Source organism: Podarcis muralis, chromosome 11 (assembly GCF_964188315.1).
Source record: "Podarcis muralis chromosome 11, rPodMur119.hap1.1, whole genome shotgun sequence".
In the NCBI taxonomy this organism is placed as follows: Eukaryota; Metazoa; Chordata; class Lepidosauria; order Squamata; family Lacertidae; genus Podarcis; species Podarcis muralis.
Window position 1 is genome coordinate 49,288,454 of NC_135665.1, and position 21,677 is coordinate 49,310,130.

A 21,677-nucleotide genomic window follows, 5' to 3' on the forward strand; every position below is an offset into this window, starting at 1 on the left:
CCATGGCAAAGTCTGTGATGTGGAACTGTATGTGCCCCAGACACTGGGATTGCTTTGTTCTGGTGAAATGATTGCAGTTGTGCCTTTTGAGTTTGGTTTGACATGTATCTGCAGCCTAGTTGTTAAGGTTTAGTTTGCATTGGGAAAAATCTATGGATCCTCATCCATCTCTATACAATACATGTCAAAATGCACCATAACAATAGACTGGATTATACGTTAAGTTTTACACTGAGTGACATAGCTCCACATATTTATTGCACAAAATTTTTCACTAGTACCTGTGAAACAGTTCCCAGAACAATTATGTGGAGTACTTCTTTATATAAATGTGTGATAAAATTCACATGTATCAGATAATGAGTAATGTTATGTTCAATTTAGGATTATGAAGAAGAATCAGATGGTGACAAGTTGTTTCAGAGTCATTCCTTTGTTTTGGGGAGCCAAAAAGGAGATACTTTTGTAACTGATGAAGGCCGGTTGGAATTTGCATCCATGTTTGACACCATTCATGCAATAGATGCAACAGAAGAAGAAGATGATGACACAGCTTTGGAACTGAACCATATCCAAAAAAATCTAATTGCAGCTTGGAGAGTAGGGATTTCAAGAAACATGCAAGAAAGAGAGACTTTGTTAAATTGTACCATACGTTGCATTATATACTTTTTTAACATTCTCCAGTATGCAAAACTTAACGTTGCACATTTAGATCACCCTGTCCAGAATTGTACCTGGATACAGTCAGTGTTAAAATGTTTCCAGCAATTTTTGTCTCTTCTAAGTTGGGAGGGTAAGCATAGACAAATTCTCGGACATTTGATAAAGCTCACGTTGCAGACCCTAAAACTGATGCTTGTGGAGCAACAAAACCAACTGTTCTCCAATAATCTTTTGGGAGGCTTCTCTCTGCTGAAGATGGTTACTCATTTTTTAAATGGCAAGAACGCACCTCAGTATGAGATACTTCCAGCAGCCCCGGATGTTAATAATCAGGTGGAGTTTGATTCCATAATTGTGTCTGTGTTTCAAGCTATAGATTGGAGCAGCCACCAACATTTCTGTGCATTGAATTACATACTGAAGCTCTCTCCTCCAGCTGTAAACCTGTCCAATAATTCGGAAAAGAGGTATTTATTATCTGTTTGAAAACTTATTTTTATAATTTGTAATTGTATTTAAATATTTTTTAAAATTTGTCTTGAATGAAAGAAATAGAGATTATTGGATTACTTGAATTCTGAACAAAATAAGAAGACTGCCATTGGCCAGATTTTTTTTTTAAAGGTAAGGGTATTTTAGGTGTGGTTTACATGTACCAACCAAATATAACATATTTTTTTAACAGTTGGTCTTCATGCTGTGTTATAACTCTCCCCTCATCTCATTCAAAGCTGTTGCTCAAAATAATCTGTGTTCACCCTTCTATTGGGCTCAGAATTAGTTCCATGGTTCTTTGGATCCCAACCATTGTGCTGTGTTGCATAAAATGGGAGTTGCAAAATATATTATTTCCCTTGTTTATTCAGTATCTTTCCTACTCCTTTCCAGGGTCTTGGGTGGCTATTGCAATTAAAATAAAACACCCAATCAAATTAAAGATATCGCATACAGTATGTGCTAGTCATTGACTGCCATTCTAAGAGGGATAGTTCTAAAGCTTTTTTGTAACATTGTGTGATATTAGACTTTGCTGGATTTCTAAGGGATGGGAGAGGAGTTTTTTAATAGATCCTAAAAGTTCTTATTTAGGCCTAGATGGTCAAAGCAAAAATTCAAAAAGTTGCACTCACCATACATATGCCATTGTTAATTATTACTTGGATAATAGCTTCCTTATCTGGCTTTTAGTTAAATGGGCTACAGTTGTCAGTGGTATCCAACCTTACAAGAGATTACTTTATGGCTAAGGAAAAATGTTGCAGATACAATGTAATTAATATTTAAGTAGACTTTTCCTGTGTCCTTTACATATACATTAACACCTCAGAAATCCACATTCTATAGAAGTTTAGTGTTGTTGAGTTAATAAGTTGTTTTGTAACTTTTATCTGTCTTGATCATAGTAAATTTATGTACAGTATGTTTAGCAGGGAAATTTTGGAGTTAATTTTTTTACCACAACTAGTAATAATAAATTTAACAGCAGGTAAATAAAAGTAGGACATCATTAAAATTGTGATAATGCACTGAAGTATCTGATAGGGTTAATTCACTGATTTACTAGTTTAATTCACAGTGATGTAAAACATAATCTGCAAGTTTGAAGGCATTATTTCCTAGCATATTAGCATCACTAATTTTCTCTGATCTGACTTTTGCTGTAAATATTTGATTCTTTTTCGACTTCAGGGTAATTGTAATGTGGCAACTGTTATATAAGCATGTTCTTTGGTACTGGACACAGTTAAGGGGAAAAGCGCACAAGTCAAGCAAGCCAGTAACTGAAATACAAATTACGCATGAAGGACCAACCGTTGAAGCACTGGCAAGACATACACAGGCAATTTTACAGTCTTCAGGAGAAAGATTAGAACAAATACTGAAACTCAACTCTGTGATTGGTTAGTATCATGCAGAACACTGTGATCAGTTGATTTTTGTAACAGTGGACAATTTCCTGAGCTGCAACTTAATTTTGATACTATTCTTCTTCAATAATAATGAGTGGGACAAAAAGTCAGCTCCATATTTTATTAATTTTGTAATTGCACATTGTTTCAGTATGTCAGCTAAATTAGCATTTAGAGTTTGCTTAGCCAATAGCTGGGAAGCATTACATTGTTGTGATACATAACGGAAGTGACCTTCCATTTTGAACCTTCAGATGGTTTATCCTGGTTGGGTAAAGATGCCCATGCTGCTTTGAAGAGGCAATAATTTTACTTCTCTTAAAGAAAGCAATTTAGATTTTACTGACATTAACAGTTATTGTCCAGTATCAAGTTTCTTAGCAAGGTACTTGAAAAGGTGGTGGCATCAGAAGTCCAGAGAGTGTGACATGATACCGAATTCTTCATTCTGTTTCAGCTCAGTTTGCAGTTGTCTCCATCACCCTAGTGTGGCCCTGTTGGGTCTCCTGGAACCAATGATTTTCAATGCCATTGACCATTGTATGCTTCTGAGTTGCTTTGCCAGAGTAGGAGCTGGGGCAAGGATGTTACAGTGCTCTGATCCATTCTCTATCTCTTGGCTGCAGGGGTTTTTAAAAATCTTGCTCCTTATATATTTTAACATCTGCATAAAGCAGCTTGCAAAGGTCATCTGGTGTTTGTGCCAAGCTGTTGTTGTTATGCAAATAACACACCACTGTGACATGTTTTAGTGAACTAATCCCTGAATTGATTTCTGGAGGCAGTTCAGATTTCAATAAGGGCAAATAAGATTAATCTTAATAAAGATTGTATTTTACTTTTTCTTTAGCTTTTATTTGTAGTTTACACATTTTATTGTAATTATTTTACCTGTTGCTAGAAACCTCTTTGTAGGGACATTGTCCCAAATCTTTCTAATTAACTAATAAACCTGATTACCTCGGGTTAAGTACTTAATTCGTTCCGGAGGTCCGTACTTAACCTGAAACTCTTCTTAACCTGAAGGACCACTTTAGCTAATGGGGCCTCCTGCTGCTGCCGCGCCGCTGGAGCAAAATTTCTGTTCTCATCCTGAAGCAAAGACAGTCTCCAATGCTGCTGTCATGGTCCAGCAGCTCTCAGTAGTCTGACATCACATTAGCTAGCAGCAGCATTCCTCAGCAGTCAACTGAACTGCTGTGTGACAACAGCCTTACCCTTTTATTATATGTTCAGAAATGTATTGACTATTGGCTGAAATTTATTTATTTATTTATTTATTTAGGTGAGGAGCAATTTCTAATAGGGTCTTATAAAGAATCAGTGGAGGCATGGGAGAGAGCTCTTCAAGAAATAAAAAGAAAAGGTAAGGTAATAAGAAACTCTAAGCTTATTTTCATTGGAAGAATGTTCTAGAGAAAGCGTAATAAATTTTGCAGTGGTCATTTATTTTCTTCTATACATTGGCATAAACGTATGGAAGACAATTTCTATACATTTTAAAACCTAAAATGGTCGTTTTTAGAGGCCTGCCTTTTTCATCAGTCTCCTGAGTGGCAACTCCTCTGCCAAGCCCTCTGCTTAGAGAACACTATTCCCAAAGAGGTTTGCCTGGCATGCACATTAACATCCCTTTGGTGTCAAGTGAAGACCTTTCTGTTCTCTCCAGCCTTCAGTTAGTAATATATTCCTGCTGCTGGAGTTCTTAGTTTGTTGATTTTTATATTAATCATGCTTAGATCGTTGGGGAAGATGGATTTTTGCTTTTAGGTTTGATCACTTTTAGTCTAGTTGATTGTTGGCACCTGTTCAACTTCTCTTTGCTTTGTGTCTTTTGAAGTACTGGAGTTGAAGAGCATTATTCAAACAATATGGACCCATTCATGTTTGAATTACTGTTAACAGTAACTCTGGAAAAAAAAATCAGTGGAGTTGATTCTGGTCCTGTATAATCCTATTCACCTTATTTATTCCTTCTGAATGTGATAGTACATCTGTGGGTGGTTGAGGAGAGCTTAGTACACTCATATAGGTTGGGTTTATTTTTCTTTACATCTCCAGGGTTTATATTTTTAACTGGATAATTATTTTGATTTTTAATACAGGAGGAAAGAGAATGCCTTTTCTTCAAACTCGATATTATCTTGCTATATTATATTGCCATCTATATCACTACAATGTAAATGAGGCTCAGGGTCTGTGCGATCATCTAGTGAGCGAGCTTCTAAAACGAACTCAAATATCTGAAAGGGATGATTTGTCAGGTATGTGAATGTGGAATATCCTAGTATAGTTAAATGAATGATGTGTATCATAATTTGTCATTTTATCCCATTATTTAAGACTGTAACATTATTGCAATACAGTGGTATTTTTGTTGTTTTATAGTGATTATAGAATTTTTATTTAAGACTTGACTAAGCATCTGTTAGTTGCTTAATTTTTAAAAGTCCCTTTAAGAACCCTTTATCTATTTTAAATATATCTTTCCCTTAGAATTGTAGAAGTATGGTGACAAACAGCTGTCTTTTATAGTTAGCGAGCTAGTTAAAAGGTCAGATTTAAAAGTCCCATTAGTTTGAATGAGATATTGTCCTTCAAGCTTAATATCTGGCTGTGATTTAATAACTGTATAGTTTGGTGTGATCAAGTATAACATTTTAATCATATATACACTTTTTTGAAAGTAAGTCCTGTTGGACTTAGTGGGACTTGTACCTCAGTAAATATGTGTAAGATTGCACAGTTAATCAGGTTTTATTGTCATTGAATTCTTACTAAAGGAATTCTACAGAGTGAAGCTTACGTATGAGTTGTCATCATGCAGGAAGGCAAAGTTGATGTACAAAAGAGGCTTCTAGGGTTTTATTTTGGAAAGACCAAAGAATTCTTTCAGCACAATATGTAACGTACCTTTGCCGTCAGTAGCAATGAGGGTTGATACGCTTGAATTTATCAGTTATATCTTTTTATTTCTACAGCAGATATTTTGTTTATGTAAGACTCTTTAAACTCTTTTTAGGTGCTGAGCAGATGATAACAGATGTTCATACTGAAGCTATATTAGCAGTGGTTCGGTCTCTGGCACGATTCATGGCAGCTTACTTCACTAATGAACCACTTTATGTGCTTCCTCCACATAATGTTGATGTTTTACCCCCGCTTCATATCAGACAAGGTATTCTGTTAATGCTGTTACATGTTCTGGTTTTCTGTCATCCAGACAGAGTTAGGATTTCTAAAGCCCCATTGATGTTAGTGGGAGAAGAGTTTTTCTCAAAACTTCATATCTGCCATTTTTATATTAGTTTAGAGTCTCTTATCTCAGGCTCATCTTATAAAAATCTCCAACACCCCCCCCTACATTGGAGGGATAATCTTTCCTTCTCTTATCTTGTGTAATTTTTTGAGTGAAGATTGACTTTCCTGTATGAATGCATTTCTCATTAGGAGTTTTTGATGTGCATTCACATTTCTGTTCTAGCACAAACAATTAAAAAGGGAAGAACAGCAAAAATCAAGAGTCATGGTAATTCCCACAAAAAGCATGGTCTGAATGATACATTGCATTATGAAGACTGTAATTCACACTTATTTGCGAGTAATTCAATTGGAACTCAAGGGATTTTCCACTTAAAGATGTGTAGAACTCATTTGGAAATTATACAGGAATCAGTTAACAACAAAGCAAACATAGATAACTAATAAACTTCCTTTGTATCTTAGACAGGTGTCTTCGTATTGTTCCACTGCAGCACTCCATAGTCACCAATGCAGTTAGGGACCACGGTCTCTCGTGCGTCTGGACAGTTGAATATGCTCTTGATTTGTTGCTTGTTGGTGGACTAATTCCGGAAGCTGTGTGGCTAGCCCATAAACTTGGAGACTGGAAAATGGCTGTTTCAGTTGGGGTGGCTTATCAACTGTATTGTCAAAGTAGCAGTGGCTTCCCAACGTAAGTTGTGTGTGTATAAATTACAGAACTGCATGCTGCAGTGTTATTTTGTTGTTTATCATGTTATGGACATATAATATCTACTATTTACAATAAAATTAACTCAATGGCTTTGTATCTATCTTTTAATATTCCTATTTTTGTAAAAGAAAAAAGATGACATTGGCTTGTGTTGGTGATTTGGACAATAGTAGTTTGGAAAAAGATTTGCTCTTTGCTCCTTTGACTCCTGCCCTCAACCTCATTCTTTCACATAGAGATAAGGAGGCCTCTGCAAGGAGTGCAGTATTACTGGGTGGTGGAATGATTAGGACAGATAATTTACATCCATTAACTGAAAGGCATAGTTCCCAGGAGCGCCCTATGGACATAGCTTGATAGTGACAGTGGTGCCTTCCATTCTATAATTCCAGTGGTGGTGCATCTAGCTGATAGCTGCAGTAATTGTAACATAAGGTTACCAGATTTTTTTCAGTGAATCCGGGGACACTTCTCAGCTTTAATGGATTTTGTATAGGGACTGATTTGTAAATCCAGGTACTGTCCCCGGGAAACAGGGACATCTGGTAACCTTATTGTAACATCAGTTGAGCAAAGCAGTCGTCAGCCCTCTGCTCACCAATTATGAAGTATCTGTGTCCACCATTTGAAAGTATCAAAAATACCAAGTGGGAAAGAACTAGTCCTAAAGCCCTTCAGATCATTACACAATACAGATGTTCTCTGTGCCTGTCAAACTTTTTGAATTGTCACTGTACTTCCATAGATCCCATATATGACTGCACAAAAGTCATTCAGAGAGCAACAGTTAGAGACAAGCTAATCTCTTTTTCTTGATTCGCTCTCAGGTCACAAAAAGTAGAATTCTGCATGCCATTGCACTTGACTCCAACACAAATCTTTCAAGAAAAATTACAATCTTTTTTGGGCAAGCCAATCAACAGTGAAACATCAAATGAAGGAGACCCCAAATGCAAACAGTTCACAGGTGTGCAATTTATACATCTGAGTTCATTTTCTTGAAGTTGTTTTTTAACACATTTGCGGAAATGCTATGATTTCATGCAAATATCCACCCTTTTTCATGATCAGGGAATGACCATAGATGCTAGGACAGAGATGCTAATGTGAATGCCATTTGTTTAATTATCTATTCAGAGTTTCTGCATGTCCATGTTATTCCTTTCCACTCTTCTGCATTTTTTATATGAACTATGATTCAATTCACATTGAGATGGGAGATCTGTGTTTGGACTGTAGTATGTCAGTCTTCATGTGGGACTCGCGTAGCTTTATTGAAGAAAGGCTCTAGCCTAGCCAATAAAATTATATGAAGTAGTCTCTACTTGTAAAGTTTTTTCACCTCAATAGGTTGCAGTATGGTAAATCTGTGAGCAATGTGCAATCTCTGAGTATGTGCAATGTACCATGCACATACTCAGAGATTGCCTCATGCATGCATATAGAACTTTGTAAGATAGCAGTAGGCCTGGGAGATACATTGATGGCATGGTGCCCACAGTCTTGAAAGAAGCAATACTCTGTCCACTCATTGAAAAGCCAGCCCTGGACCCAGTGAAATGCAGCAGCTGTCATCAACATGCTAACACTCCATTGTGAAATAAGGTGGTGGAGAGGGTCATGGTAGAGCATCTATCTACAGATGTTTCTAGAGGAAGCGAATTGTCTAGAATAGATCCATTTCATTCTGGGTTCAGGCTCAGATCTGGAACTGAATCATCATTGGTTGCCCTGAGGAATTCATCAGGAGAGAGACGAGACAGGAGGAGTGTGACTGTCTCTTCTACCTGAGCTTTTGATACCATTAACCACAGTATCCTGCTGGAGCAGAGATTAGTATTAGCAATCTGGTGGTTATGTTTTAGAGTCCCATAGAGCACTATCCCCCCAGTGCTATTCAGCATTGATAGGAAGCATTATTAATGCATTTGCTTTATTACTTCCTCTGCTGTCTGTCTTTAGATCCTATTGAAGAGGAAGATGTAAATGTAATTTTTAGTTCAATAGAAGAAATACTGAAAGCAGCTGTTATGGCAGAAACAGACATACTGTCAGAGACATTTCAACTTTTGGTGGATTCTGCCAAGGACCTGAGCAGAAAGTTTTGTGGTTTGGTGCCTGATGGCTTATATCTTCCTGCACCACCCTTATATTGTCCTCAACCATCATTTCCTGGTGAAGTAAGTATATTTGGAAGCCATTTGATTGTTTCTTCTATTTTGTCTACCTGATGTTTCTTTTGCTTTTGGATTTTGAATCCATCCTGCTTTGGGGGGAGCCCATTAAGCTTTTCTTAGAATTCCAGCCATAAATATAGAAAAGGGGTTAGGGTGGAAATAATTGAGTGGAGAATCTGCATTCCACTTGTCATTTTCATTGTTCATTGCCATACCCTTTATCCCCTTTTAATTTTGCAATATTTAGGAAGAACACATCGATTTGGCATTAAGAATGGAGAGAGTTTGTCGGCAGAAGGTGTCTGGAGTTGTTCAGCGAATTCTTCTCCTTTTTCGGGCAGCTCACTGTTCTTTCCCTGCTGCTCAGTGGTATATTGTGCAGCTGAAACGGGCACGGAAAATAATGCAAAAGGTATACTGATGAAATTGCTTTAAACTTTTCTTATAACTGATAATAACTAACTTTTGTAAGCTCATAAGTATGGTTGTGATTTTTAATTGATTTTATTGTTTTATCTTTTTGTAAACAACTTTACGTGGTGAATAAATTTTATGAAATAAATATAAGGTGGGATCTATAAAATGCACCTCAAGTGTCAATAGCCAGGGTAAAGTGGTGTAGATTTAGCATTTGATGGGAGGTGTATAATGAAGTGCCAGATGCACCTCTGTGGGGAGTGAGTTCCACAGCTTAGGGGCCACTACAGAAAATGCCCTCTCCCGGGCTGCCAGCCCTCAAGCCTCTGAGGGCAGAGAAAGTACCAAGTGGGCCCCCTCTGCCAATCTCAGCACTCAAGAGGGACTGTAGGGAGGGAGGCAAGTCTTTCAGATATTTGGGGCTTTGAATCTTGGCTGGAAAGGGGGGACATGTTATAAAAAGGAGAATTCCTGGTTGCCTAGATCCAGGTTTGGGGCAAAAACTCTTTGGTGTGAGAACCCCAGCAAAGATTTAAAAATAAAATATGCAACAAAGTAAAGCATGTAATTATAGACTGTTAGACCTTTAAAATATCCCCTTCTAAGTTGCTTCCAAAGTTCTTCTCTTTCCTTAGCTTAGAAAGAGACCACACGTTTGGTAAGTTAAGAATGGCTTATAATGGAAACTCGGGTTGCAAACGTGATCCGTGCAGGGGGCACGTTTGCAACCCACAGCGTTCGCAACCTGCAGCGCTGTGTCTGTGCACGCACGTGACGCGATTCAGTGCTTCTATGCACATGCGTGACGTGATTCAGCGCTTTTGCGCATGCGCAAGCACTGAAACCCGGAAGTAACCCGTTCCGGTACTTCCAGGTTCGGCATGGTCCGTAACCCAAAAACACACAACCTGCAGTGTTCGCAACCCAAGGTATGACTGTACTTACAATTTCTTCAAAGGTCAGATTCATGTGCTTTTCCCTATAGCATTCAGAAAACACAGGCAGTAAAATAGATTCAAAAGTGATGAATGTTTCTAAAATATTTGCATAGAAACACAAAGATGGTTTTGTAGAAAACCATGCAGTCTGAGCTTGCAGCAGCCAGCCTAGACCAATTTACATGTCAGAGTTCACATGGTAGAATGATAGGGGAACACAAAGCTTGATAAACCTTGATAACTTTTCCTCCCAAGGTATGGGGGAGTGACTTAACTAAGCCTGGCAGGACAGCATACTCTTCGTGCATTACCCCTTCATTCATTCATTAAATGTAAGCAAGTTGGTAATATGAGGCTGATTATCTCATAAACCCCTTCCCAGGCAAATATAACAATTGCATGTAAATTAATGGACCACCCAGAATCGCATCTTGACGAGAAAGTTCTTGAAACTCTCCTAGTAGGGGCTTGGTGAGAATGTCGGCTTTCATTTTTTTGGTTTGACAGTGTGCCAATTCAACAAGTTCATCTTATATCACCTGACTCACATAGTGGTATATCATCCTAATAATGTGTTTAGTTCTTGCATGAAACTTCTTGCTCTGAGATAATTTTGAATAGCTTTGGATGTGCTCCATCAATCAGACAGGTTTCTCCCCAAACAACCCAAAGTCCATAGTCTGTTGGTCAATCCAAACCAGTTTTCTGCATGCCTCTGTTGCAGCTATGTACTCTGATTCTGTGGAAGAAAAAGCTACAGTAAACAAGACCCAGTAAACAAGACCATTTTCAAACATAAAGAGAAAGCCACCTGTTGATTTGTAATCCTTTATGTCTCTGGCCTAGTCAGCATCCATGTAACCTAGATGAAAATGCTTCTTCAGGGACATGTAACACTGTCCAGACATCCCAGAAATGAGAACTTGGGACACATAACACCTCTGTCTTTTCCGGAACACTTGTTTATCTAAATTGTTCTCTTGTAACCTTTGCTTTTTTTCACACTTTCAGATTCGCAAGAAAGGTGCTCTTCCCTCATTAAGTGCTCTTCCAGAAAGTTTGCTTAATTATTCTAAATGTCATACGGTGTTCTTAAGGCCTACATCTTCTGGTGATCATGGACTTGACAGTGTTTCATGTAAAACTATAGGTTTGTATCTAGAGAAAAGTGCACAGATGCTGTAAATTGTTGAAACGGAGTAAAAGGTCAAGTTGGAGTGGCAATGCCTATTCACAATGGTCCTTTTGAAACACCCACCCTGCGTTCTGAAGGTATTTGTCTACTAGTCTAGCCAATGAGCCTAGAAAATAGCAAAGACCCTTTGTTCCAACTCCTTGTCTTTTTACTGATCACTTACTGTGAAAGCTACCTTTGTTCTCCTAAGACTTGAAAATGATGTACTAAATATAATATTTGACCTGTTGTTGAAAAGAGTATAAAAACAAAGAGTCACATTTTCAGCTCCAGTTCTTTTCATGTTGACTTTCAATCAGTAGACAGGTCTGTCTACTAGAAGTACTTTAAGGGTGTATTCATCAAAGTTAGAAGGAACCTCTTGCTAAGCACAGCCAGTTCAGTCCCCATATGTAAAGAATCATTTTTTTTCTTTGGGAGCTTTTATGTCATGAAACAGTGCTGAACAGAAGTTCATGAAGCTTCCTGCAGACATCTAAAGTGAATGTAGTCTGATCAATGTGAATTTTGCAGAAAAACATTTGGATTTCCTTTCCCTTGATGAAATGCCACCTGACACAAAATTGTATTCCAACATGAATGCACCATTATAAACTACAGGAGTTTGTAGGCTACTTTAATTTACCCCAAATCTGGGAATGTGGTCAGATTTATTTAAGAACCTAGAAGGTGCAATGGACCACTTTATCACCTAAATCTTTGTTTCCCTTTTATGTACTAATCCTGTCTTTCCCCCCAGGAAAGTCTATCAAATATTACTTGCCCATAGGATGGGGAATATACTTAAAAATTAGTATTTCCAATTGAAGCTTATTGACAAAATATGCTGCTACAACAGTCTGTGAGCAAAGATCATTTATTAAAACCAACATTTTGTTTAGATACTGCCACTTATAAGTTAATGATTTTTAGTGAAAATGTTGATAATTTATATTTATTTTACAACATTCTTGTTCTCTTGCTTGATCAAAACTTTATCTCACTGGCTTCCTCTCACAGCATGCTTTAGAGAACTATGCGCATTGTGTTGGATGTTTCACGTTCGTGAAAGATTATCTGACAGTTGCAGACGGTACCAAACTGCAAGAGAGAACTTGGAAAATCAGAAGGTAATATTAATAGCATAGAACTTTAACATCATAGGCAACCATACTGTCATCTTTCCATTGCTTTTAAATGGCCATCTTATAAATGGCATGTTTGTGCTCAAAAAAACAGCCAAGACTGAGGCTCAGAATATAGATCATAGAATCATAGAGTTGGAAGAGACCACAAGGGCCATCGAGTCCAACCCCCTGCCAAGCAGGAAACAATGCAGACGTCTTAGTTTTAGCCCAGATCCACCCCACTCACTTGTAAAATGGGTGTATGTGTCCAGTTTTAAAAGCCAAAGCAGAGTTTGTAGCAGTGCTGAACTCTTTCCACAGCCTGCACTCTCAGGCATACTTAGGAAGTTGCCTTACGCTGAGTGAAACCAGTAGTCCATCTAGCTCACTATTGTCAGTAGTCTCTTACAATCCTACCTGGAGATGCTGAGGATTGAACCTAGCACCTTCTGCATTCAAAGTAGATGTTATTCCCCTGAGCTATAGCCCTTCCTCTAAATTTTCTGAGTGGGGGGCGGGACATAGAAGCAGCAGAATTGAAGAAAGTCTCCAAGTCTTCAGGCATGTCCTCTGTTTGCCTGGGGCTTGCCAGGTGAGAAGCTCACACATCTCTCAAGGACCCAAAAGAAACAGAGATCATGTTCATGTATCTTCCAGTTGAACTTGCTTCTAGTGTTGAGTATTATCTGGGGGGAAATGTGGAGGAAGGGAAGCTTGTGGAGGGGGATAGTTTAGTTTTCCAAACCCATGCTCTCCTTTTTTCTCCTAAAGTTGGGACTTGAACCCAATTCCACATTTTATATGTTATTGGGACATACCACGGTTTAAACAAACAGGTCTGCTGCCATCACAGGTAGTTTGAGACTTTTACACCTATTGCTTTGTGTTATTTCTTTAGGAATGTAAGACAACTGAATTTGATGCCTGTATAGTTGAACACTCTTTCAGTGCGTTGGAGTGGGCTTGCCGAATGCTCCCTTTTGCTAGGTTCATGAATGTTGAAGAACTTGTACAGGATATCATTTTAAGCCTTACTGGAGAATTGCCACCAACCAAAAAGGTAATATTACCTCCTAGATCAGAAATTATAGGGGATTACAGAGTTTAGCTTCCTTTATTAATATTTTCTTTTTCGTGTTTGTTGTTGTGTGTAGATCTTCCAGAACCTATGTTAAGTAGCTTAAAATTATCTTGACATTGTTCTTTTGTACAGGTGGCAGAAATTTTGGTGAAAGCATTTCCAAACCCTGATGATGTAAGAGTCCCATTAAGAGATAAATATAATGCTCTGCACCAGCGACTTAGACACTGCATAGTCAAAGGTACCATTAGTGGTGATGAAGAAAACAAAGTGGACAACTAACATCAGCATTTTTCCTTAAAAAAACACAACAAAAAAGCAAACCAAAAAACCACCCCTTCCTTGGAAAGTGGTGGAATGTTCAAAGGGTGGAAATGTTCAAAGGGTCATATGTTATTTGAAAGGCATTTTGTATGTATTTGTTTACATATACTGTAGTCTCTGTAGAAAAAGCATAGTAACAAATCTCATGTCTCTTTGATTAGGTCCCAACAATGAAGAAATAATGTCTGTTGTAATACAGGCTTCACACAAAGTGAATATGAAAACATTAAAGCGTGTGATAAGGAACATAGGACCCCATCAAAGAAGCATCTGGGAGCCACCAGAAGAGGAGACACAAGATCCTGAAGCTTACTGCTATGATAGATTTTCTTTGGGAACTAGTCTAAGCAGAAGCACAATTTCAGATCTGGGAAACTCTCAGGTTTATAGTGATGCTGAAACAGCAGACTCAATCTCAGAAGCTTTGCTGATGGAAGAAACAAGAAGGCACATTTCTTCTCAGATGCAAGAACATCACAAGTATGAGTTTATGATACTGCTGAATATAGTTCATTTCACCTTCCAGCCCTTCATAGCCAGTTAATACTTGGGCAGTCGAGAAAAGTCCAATGTAACTGCTCCGCATGGTTAATTGGAAATAAGCTGCACTGTATTCAGTGGAGTGTATTCCCAGGTAGGGGTGCATTGGATAGTAACAAGCAATTCTGCTTCTGTAGCTCCATCAGTGTGGGAACTACATGGAAACTTAGCAGAGTAGTAGTAGTAACTATTATTATTATTATTATTATTATTATTATTATTATTATTATTATTATTAATTTTATTTGTAGCCTGCCCAACATTGTGTGAGTCTACTGTCAGCCTCCATTGATTGAAAAATGTTGTTTCCCTACCAGAAAGACATTTTAAAAATGTTATGAAATGATCATATTAAGGTATAATTAATAATCCTTTCAGTTTCAGTTAACAATTGTGATTCCATATGGAGTTGACATTAGTTTGATAGCTATACAGTGGTACCTCTGGTTACGAACTTAATTCGTTCCAGAGGTCCGTTCTTAACCTTAAACTGTTCTTAATCTGAGTTACCACTTTATCTAATGGGGTCTGCCACGGCTGGCGCACAATTTCTGTTCTCGTCCTGAGATAAAGTTCTTAACCCGAGGTACTACTTCCGGGTTAGTGGAGTCTGTAACCCAAGGTATTTGTAACCTGAAGTACCACTATAATTGGTGCAGGACTATTTTCATCTGGTATTCTAATAATAGTGTAAGGATTTCTAACGCAGAAGCTGTGGCTACCAGGTTGGTGGCCCTCGTGTTTTTCAAGAAAAAGAGGTCATTTGTTAGTTGATTGCCCTTTCTAATCTGTTTGTTGTGATTTCTTGTAGAGAAGTGTCCAACTGTGCAGGAGAATTGACTGGATACGATAGAAGTACTGAAAAGCTAAAAGACTTAAATGTAGAAGGGAAAAGTATTATAAAAGAGAACTGCAAAGACTTAACCAATCAGCATGTTTTGCCTCTAGTCGGTGAATGGGAATTTGAACGTGATGATGACGAATACATTAAGTTTTTAGATCTCTTTTTAACATACATGCTTGAAAGAGATCTGATCAATCATAAAGACTCTATGATTCCTTTTCTGAGGAGCTTTTCCACACTCCTTAGGGAACATGAACTCAACTCTTTCCTTTTTGATGTTCATACAACACTGAAACGTCGACAGATCAGAAATAAAGGCCAACCAGTTTTTAGGGTTGGTTCTTGCTACGCTCCTGTTTTTGATCCCAGTGCTGCTAATCTGGATCCTTTGTGTGATAATAAGAAAAAGGTTTCTAATAAACCAGCTGTGCTTGAGACTTTTGTTTGTGACTCAGTGATGAGACTCACTGCAAGAAGAGGATTATTTGGTCTAAGCCAGCAATCAATTTATGGTGCACGAGATTCCTGTAAAGAAAAAACTCTTGCGCCTGTATTCACTCAGCGTTTGTCTGAACAAACTTCTTCCCCCCAAACAGCTCCTGTTCCTAGATATATCTACAAAGCAGTTCAGGTAACCGATATTCTACAAACAACAGAACCAACTCCAGACATGAACTTTAAATTTAACAACGTAGCTCGCTTGCTTGAATGGATGATCAGATGGTCTGATAGAAGACTGCTTTATGATCCCATCTCCACAGAGCCATTTCAGGAATGCCAGCCAATGATGCATGTAAAAACATCTTCATCTGCCATACTTACATCATTGTGGCTTTTAGAGCAAAATTTCTCCAGTGAATCACAAAATCAAAATGTCCATCTTTGGGTAAGTAAGAGAAATTAAACCCACCAGGTTTGGTTGCTAGCTAATATGCATCAATGTACAAATAAAATCTGGATACAGAAAGACCACAAATTTAGAGTGGACATTTCCTAGCTCCAAATACTTGCCTTGGGAATATTTGCACTCTTTATCTCATTTTAAATGTAACTTCTCCCAAATGTAAGAATCTCATTAATAGTATCCATTGTGAGCAACAATGTATACAGTCACTCAGACTTCTCCCCAACTTTTTGTATGTATTAAGGGGGAAAAACACTTTCTAAGCTGTAGTGTAGTTGGGGGGCTTTAATTTATTATTTGTTCCACACTGTGCCGTATTTAGGCTGCAAACCTATTCACACTTTCTTGGGAGGAAACAACATTGAACTCCGTTCGACTCATTTCTGTGTTGGGGTGGGGGGTGAATTTAGAAAATGTGACTCATGAAGCAGACTCATCAGACTTGCATTTCCTGGACTGATGTACGAATCAGACATGGGTCATTTTCAGAATCCACACTCCTACCAGATCCCACAATGAGCTGACTTCTAATTGTCCAGTCGGCAACCACTTGGAGCAACTAGTGCACACTGTTCTTGCGATGTGTTGGAAATATGGGTACAATTCCCCACCCCCCAGGAGTGGTAGAAAATTATGATGTGCTAAACTGTCTGTACAATGTTCTTGTATGTTCCCAGTTGCATGTATTAAGCCCTGTTGAGAGAGTTGTACAAGGCAACACATGCTGACTGAACATCAGAAAGAACTTTCTGACAGTAAGAGCCATTAGAAAGTGGAATAGGACCCCCCTCGGAAGGTGATGGACTCTCCTTCCTTGATGTTTTGAAGCAGAGGTTGTGTGGCCGTCTCTCATGGATGCTGTAGTTGAGATTCCTGCATTGCAGGAGGTTGGACTAACTATTAATCCAGCAATTCTAGGATTCTAGAATTGTTTATAAAAAAGGAAAGCAGCGTCACCAACAGGGAACATGAAAATACTATAATGTTCAGCTGTATCTTTAGGAGACAAAGTGGATAATCACATATTTCATGAGAGACATATTTTAGGTGAATGCACTGTAGATAGGTCTGCCTCAGTGTTGAAATATAATTCAAAATGCTTACAGCAAATGCTGTCATACTTTCTTTGTTGTTGATTGCATAACATGCTTTTATGCTGGCTGAGTGTTTAGAATGTGAAGTAACTGCCTATAGTGCCGTTGCTAGGAGATCACAGACATTCCATAAACATACAAGTTCTTTCTGTGATGCACTTTGACTGCCTTGAAGACCTGAGTGAGAAATACTAGGGCTATGGTATTTATGTAATTAAAGTTTTGCCATGTAATATTTCTAATGTATCTAAATACCATACTATATGAACAATTTGGCCATTGAACTCATTGCTTTGCATTTAATTTGAGAAGTTTAATAATAACTAAGTAGAGCAAAGCCTTGTATAAAGAACAAGTTTGATATGCTTAAGATGCTCGCAGGAACAAATTTGGTATGGGAGGGACATCAACTTCAAACTCTATCTAGATCTAGTAGCATATAGCAAGTTGTACTCCACTGTTAATGCCACAGAGGGGAATCCATATCAGAAGTCCACATCCAGTTTAGTGGATCCAAATTGGTTGCATGCTCACCATTCTCCTTAGGCAGGCAGATCTTGCTTGCTAGATAAAGGCATTATATAGAGAGATTGTGGGTCATTGTTGGTAATGAAACATTATTGCTAGTCATGTATTTACATAGAAATTATATGTGTGTTCTGTTTTGTTTTGTGTTTAGAAACGACACAAACAGTATGCAAGTACTTCAGCTATTAGAACCAAACTAGAGAAAGACATCAGTGTGGATACAGGCTATTCTCCATCAGTTGGGACTCCAGTTGGTATCCAAGATGGACATGCCTTTGGCGAACCTTTTGAAAGTCTTCCAGGGTAATAATTGTTCAGTTTCATGTAAGAGCTTAGAATGCCAGGAGCTGGAGCATGATGCTAAGAAAGGCTGTCTACAGTCTGAAGTCTTCAGTTCTTGCAATCTTTTCCCATGTATAGGACCTTACATGAAAAGCAGTCTGAGAAGAAAGAAATTAATTTCAAGGATCATCCTTTGACACATGGTGTAGAGATTGAAGAAAGAAATCCTGTCAAACTTCTGACAGAAGAAATAGGGGGATACATATCAAATGAAGATGTGACATCTGAAAATGAAGGTTAGTTAAATTTAAATTACCGTATTTTTCGCCCCATAGGATGCACTGCCCCATAGGACGCACCAGGGGTTTTTTTTTTGGGGGGGGGGGGAAATAAGCGGTTTAGTGATACTAGCCACATGACCCGGAAAAGCTGTCTGCACACAAATTTCGGCTCCCTCGGTTAGTAAAGCGAGATGAGCACTGCAACCCCAGAGTCGTTCGCGACTGAACTGTCAGGGGTCCTTTACCTTTTAATTCTACAGAGATCCATATACATGATATTAAGCTGCTATTTTATACAAATTTTAATACAATGCCTTCCTGTAACAAAGACCGATATATCTGCTTAAGCTAGTACAACTGCTAGAATAACACAAAAGCCTGCTATTTCTCCAGAATTCATACTCTAATATTCAGCCTCTAGCTATGCTTTTTATCTATAGTTAAAGCCTAAGCCAGTTGCTTACAAATAGTGGCTCTCACAGCACTTTCAGGTGGTCCCTGCAACCATTATGAAGATATAAAACGTGGCTGAGAGCAATTGGAGACACATATTGTTCATATGTCAGTTAAAAGGAAGTGGAATGAAGGAAAATAAAGGGCAGAGGAAGCCCTTGGCAGTTTCTAGTAAATGGTAGTGGGGGGTTAGTGTCTTTTTCAGAACGATATGCCCCTGCTCCCAGTATATCACTGTACAGTAGGTTTGAGGGGAAGGCTTGGGAGAGCTGGAAGGAAAATAGGACGTGCTCTTTATTCCTTCCCCACTCCTGAAACACCCTATCCCACAAGCAGCCAGAACAGTACTACCAGGTTCCTGCTCCAGGCCTAAGAAGAGTACTCTTCTTAGGATATTTTGTAGCAGGTCCCACTGGCCTTGAAATATACCGTATTTTTCGCCCTATAGGACACACTTTTTCCCCTCCAAAAATGAAGGGGTAATCTGGGTGCGTCCTATGGGGCGAATGCAGGCTTTCGCTGAAGTCTGGAGAGCGAGAGGGGTCGGTGCGCACCGACCCCTCTCGCTCTCCAGGCTTCGCGGACCTCTCAGCAAGCAGCAGGAGCGCTCCTGCTGCTTGCGGAGAGTTGCCGGCATGCCGAAGCCTGCGCGCGCTGGGATCAGCGCATCCAGGCTTCACGGACCTCTCTGCAAGCAGCGGGAGCGCTCCCGCTGCTTGCGGAGAGTTGCCGGCTTGCCGAAGCCTGCGCGCGCTGAGATCAGCGCGTCCAGGCTTCGCGGACCTCTCCGCAAGCAGCGGGAGCCAGCGCTGGGCTCCCACGGCTTGCAGAGAGCTGCCTGTTTGGGGGCTGGGGTCGGGGGAAGCTCGGGCCTCCCCCGCCCCGCGCCTGGGGGGAAAATAATTTCCCCCCCTTTATTTCCCCCCCAAAAAACTAGGTGTGCCTTATGGGATGGTGCGTCCTATAGGGCGAAAAATACAGTACACACTTTTAAGGGATAATCAGTTGATAATCTGCATGGAGCAGGGGTGTTTACAGCTGGGAAGGGATGGCAATAGACTGGATTGTTCCCATAGTGATTTAAGTTCTCTTTATGTGCCTTTTATTTTAAAGAGCATGAAGATCCGTTTGCAGTTTCAAAGAGCCCTACCATTTCTGTCAGCATTAAATCGGTACAACGAAAGAAAGAGGCAAGTTACCACAGCAATGAGTAAAATATATTCACTTGAATGTGCACATTCTCTTATGGTTGCCAGAGGTCTCTAAGCAGGTTGCATTGCATGCCCTAAAGCTTGCAAACAAATAATACCTAAACTTCAAAGTCTTTGCTCTTTTCTGCCTGTTGAGGCTCAGTCTGTTTCCTGTGTCAGCTCAGAGCACATCCTCCTTGGGATCTTCACCTTACCTTCTGTTTTCTCTCTCTCTCTCTCCTGAGTTTTACCTGGATATTTTCCATTTAACCGTATAAAACCAAAAAGCTCATTTTTTACCTCAGCAGCTCCTCCTCTTCCCACTCCACCCCCACCATCTTTTTCTGTTACTTCTGGGTCTTGAAGCAGGTCTTAAGAATTTCCCCACCACTAGTAACAAAGAAAACCAGACACATTTGTAGTGCTGGGCACTCATCAGCAGAAGCTGTAAGGACCCAAGCAGTCACCATTGGACTGTATAGATTTAAATAAGATGTTTCTGTAAGGCAATTACATGCTGACATGCTCAAATGCACTTAAAAGCCTTTTTTTTAATTACAGCAGCCATCTGTATCAGATGTTGAATATCCACAAGAAGATCCATTGACGGAAACATTGGAGGAAAAATTTACCAAGCTGGATAAGTGAGAGAAATTATATCCTTAATTTAAAATAAAATAAAATTGTGCTTTAACTATTTTCTAATTTAAGGCAAGTTTAGATACCTGACATTAAATTCGTCATCAAAGAAAAAAGGATGTAGTACTTAAAAGTGCAGTTTAGTTTTATCAGACTCCTGCAGATTTACATGAATCTAAACTAAACTTTTTTGAAAAAACAACCTAGCACAAAAATTATTGGAAGGGTGCTCAAAAGGTACACCTTTTTGCTTTGGTATCTTGGCCATTGGTCACTTCCTTGTTTGCAAGGGCCCCAGTCCAAAAAAATCCAGTTAACGTGTACAAAGAACTGTATCTCGTGGAGATTCCCTTCCCTCCTCTACCCCTTCCTCTGATTTTATTAGAACTTCCAGTAATTCTATTTCCTGGGACACCATATTGTGTCACTTTCCTTCAGATGTTGCAGTGAAAGTTGCAGTCCTTCTGTTTGTGCAAGGACTTCCACTCTGCCAACGGAACTTCTTCTCCCTGTGTCTCTCCCAAAATTGTCTTCAGAGCTTTGGCAGTGGAGTGGGTGGCAACCTAGAAGAGAATTAGGGAGTGCACAGAGGGAAAAGATGGAGGAGAAATTCAGTTACACTAGTCTGAACCAGTGGCGTAGCGTGGGGGGTGCAGGGGGGGCCGGCCGCACCGGGCGCAACATCTGGGGTTAGGGCAAATCCACAGGTTAGGGGGCGCAAATCCACGGGTTAGGGGGCGCAAATTGCTTGCCTTGCCCCGGGTGCTGACAACCCATGCTACGCCACTGGTCTGAACAGAACTACTTCATTTGATCCAACAAAGCAGGCCAGCTTTTATGAGCATATGACATCATACAGACATTCCACCCCCACTTGAATATGTGCGGCCCACAAGCACCCTCTAAATTGGCCGATTGTGTTTTAAGTAGGATCAAAGGAATAAAGAAGTATAACTTCTCTTAAAATAATTCACATGCATTCAAATCAAGATACCTAATGTGATGAAAAAATCCTGATATATTTTTTCTCTCTACAGTATTTACCATACAAAATGCGAGACAACTCCCAATAACACTCCATGCTCATTTTGCCCTGAAATGAAGTCAGAAACTACTAGGTAAAAGAAACTAA

General features: G+C 39.3%; 1 protein-coding gene across 10 annotated transcripts in view; it reads left to right on the forward strand.

Annotated features, from left to right (window-relative positions):
* The window catches only part of CPLANE1 (ciliogenesis and planar polarity effector complex subunit 1), a 52,339-nt gene that overhangs the window by 9,494 nt on the left and 21,168 nt on the right, over window positions 1–21,677 (forward strand). For 9 of the 10 annotated variants that reach the window (XM_028748748.2, XM_028748756.2, XM_028748747.2 and 6 more), the window contains 20 exons: window positions 385–1,133; window positions 2,356–2,567; window positions 3,862–3,942; window positions 4,682–4,840; window positions 5,599–5,754; window positions 6,303–6,531; window positions 7,380–7,519; window positions 8,515–8,732; window positions 8,977–9,141; window positions 11,096–11,234; window positions 12,279–12,388; window positions 13,284–13,445; window positions 13,599–13,707; window positions 13,952–14,270; window positions 15,142–16,060; window positions 17,852–18,003; window positions 18,121–18,278; window positions 19,830–19,906; window positions 20,468–20,550; window positions 21,583–21,663. In XM_028748748.2, coding sequence (XP_028604581.2) covers window positions 385–1,133; window positions 2,356–2,567; window positions 3,862–3,942; window positions 4,682–4,840; window positions 5,599–5,754; window positions 6,303–6,531; window positions 7,380–7,519; window positions 8,515–8,732; window positions 8,977–9,141; window positions 11,096–11,234; window positions 12,279–12,388; window positions 13,284–13,445; window positions 13,599–13,707; window positions 13,952–14,270; window positions 15,142–16,060; window positions 17,852–18,003; window positions 18,121–18,278; window positions 19,830–19,906; window positions 20,468–20,550; window positions 21,583–21,663 — 4,418 coding nt within the window. The remainder of the gene's footprint in view (window positions 1–384; window positions 1,134–2,355; window positions 2,568–3,861; window positions 3,943–4,681; window positions 4,841–5,598; window positions 5,755–6,302; window positions 6,532–7,379; window positions 7,520–8,514; window positions 8,733–8,976; window positions 9,142–11,095; window positions 11,235–12,278; window positions 12,389–13,283; window positions 13,446–13,598; window positions 13,708–13,951; window positions 14,271–15,141; window positions 16,061–17,851; window positions 18,004–18,120; window positions 18,279–19,829; window positions 19,907–20,467; window positions 20,551–21,582; window positions 21,664–21,677) is intronic. The other variant, XM_028748751.2, reaches the window with a different exon arrangement.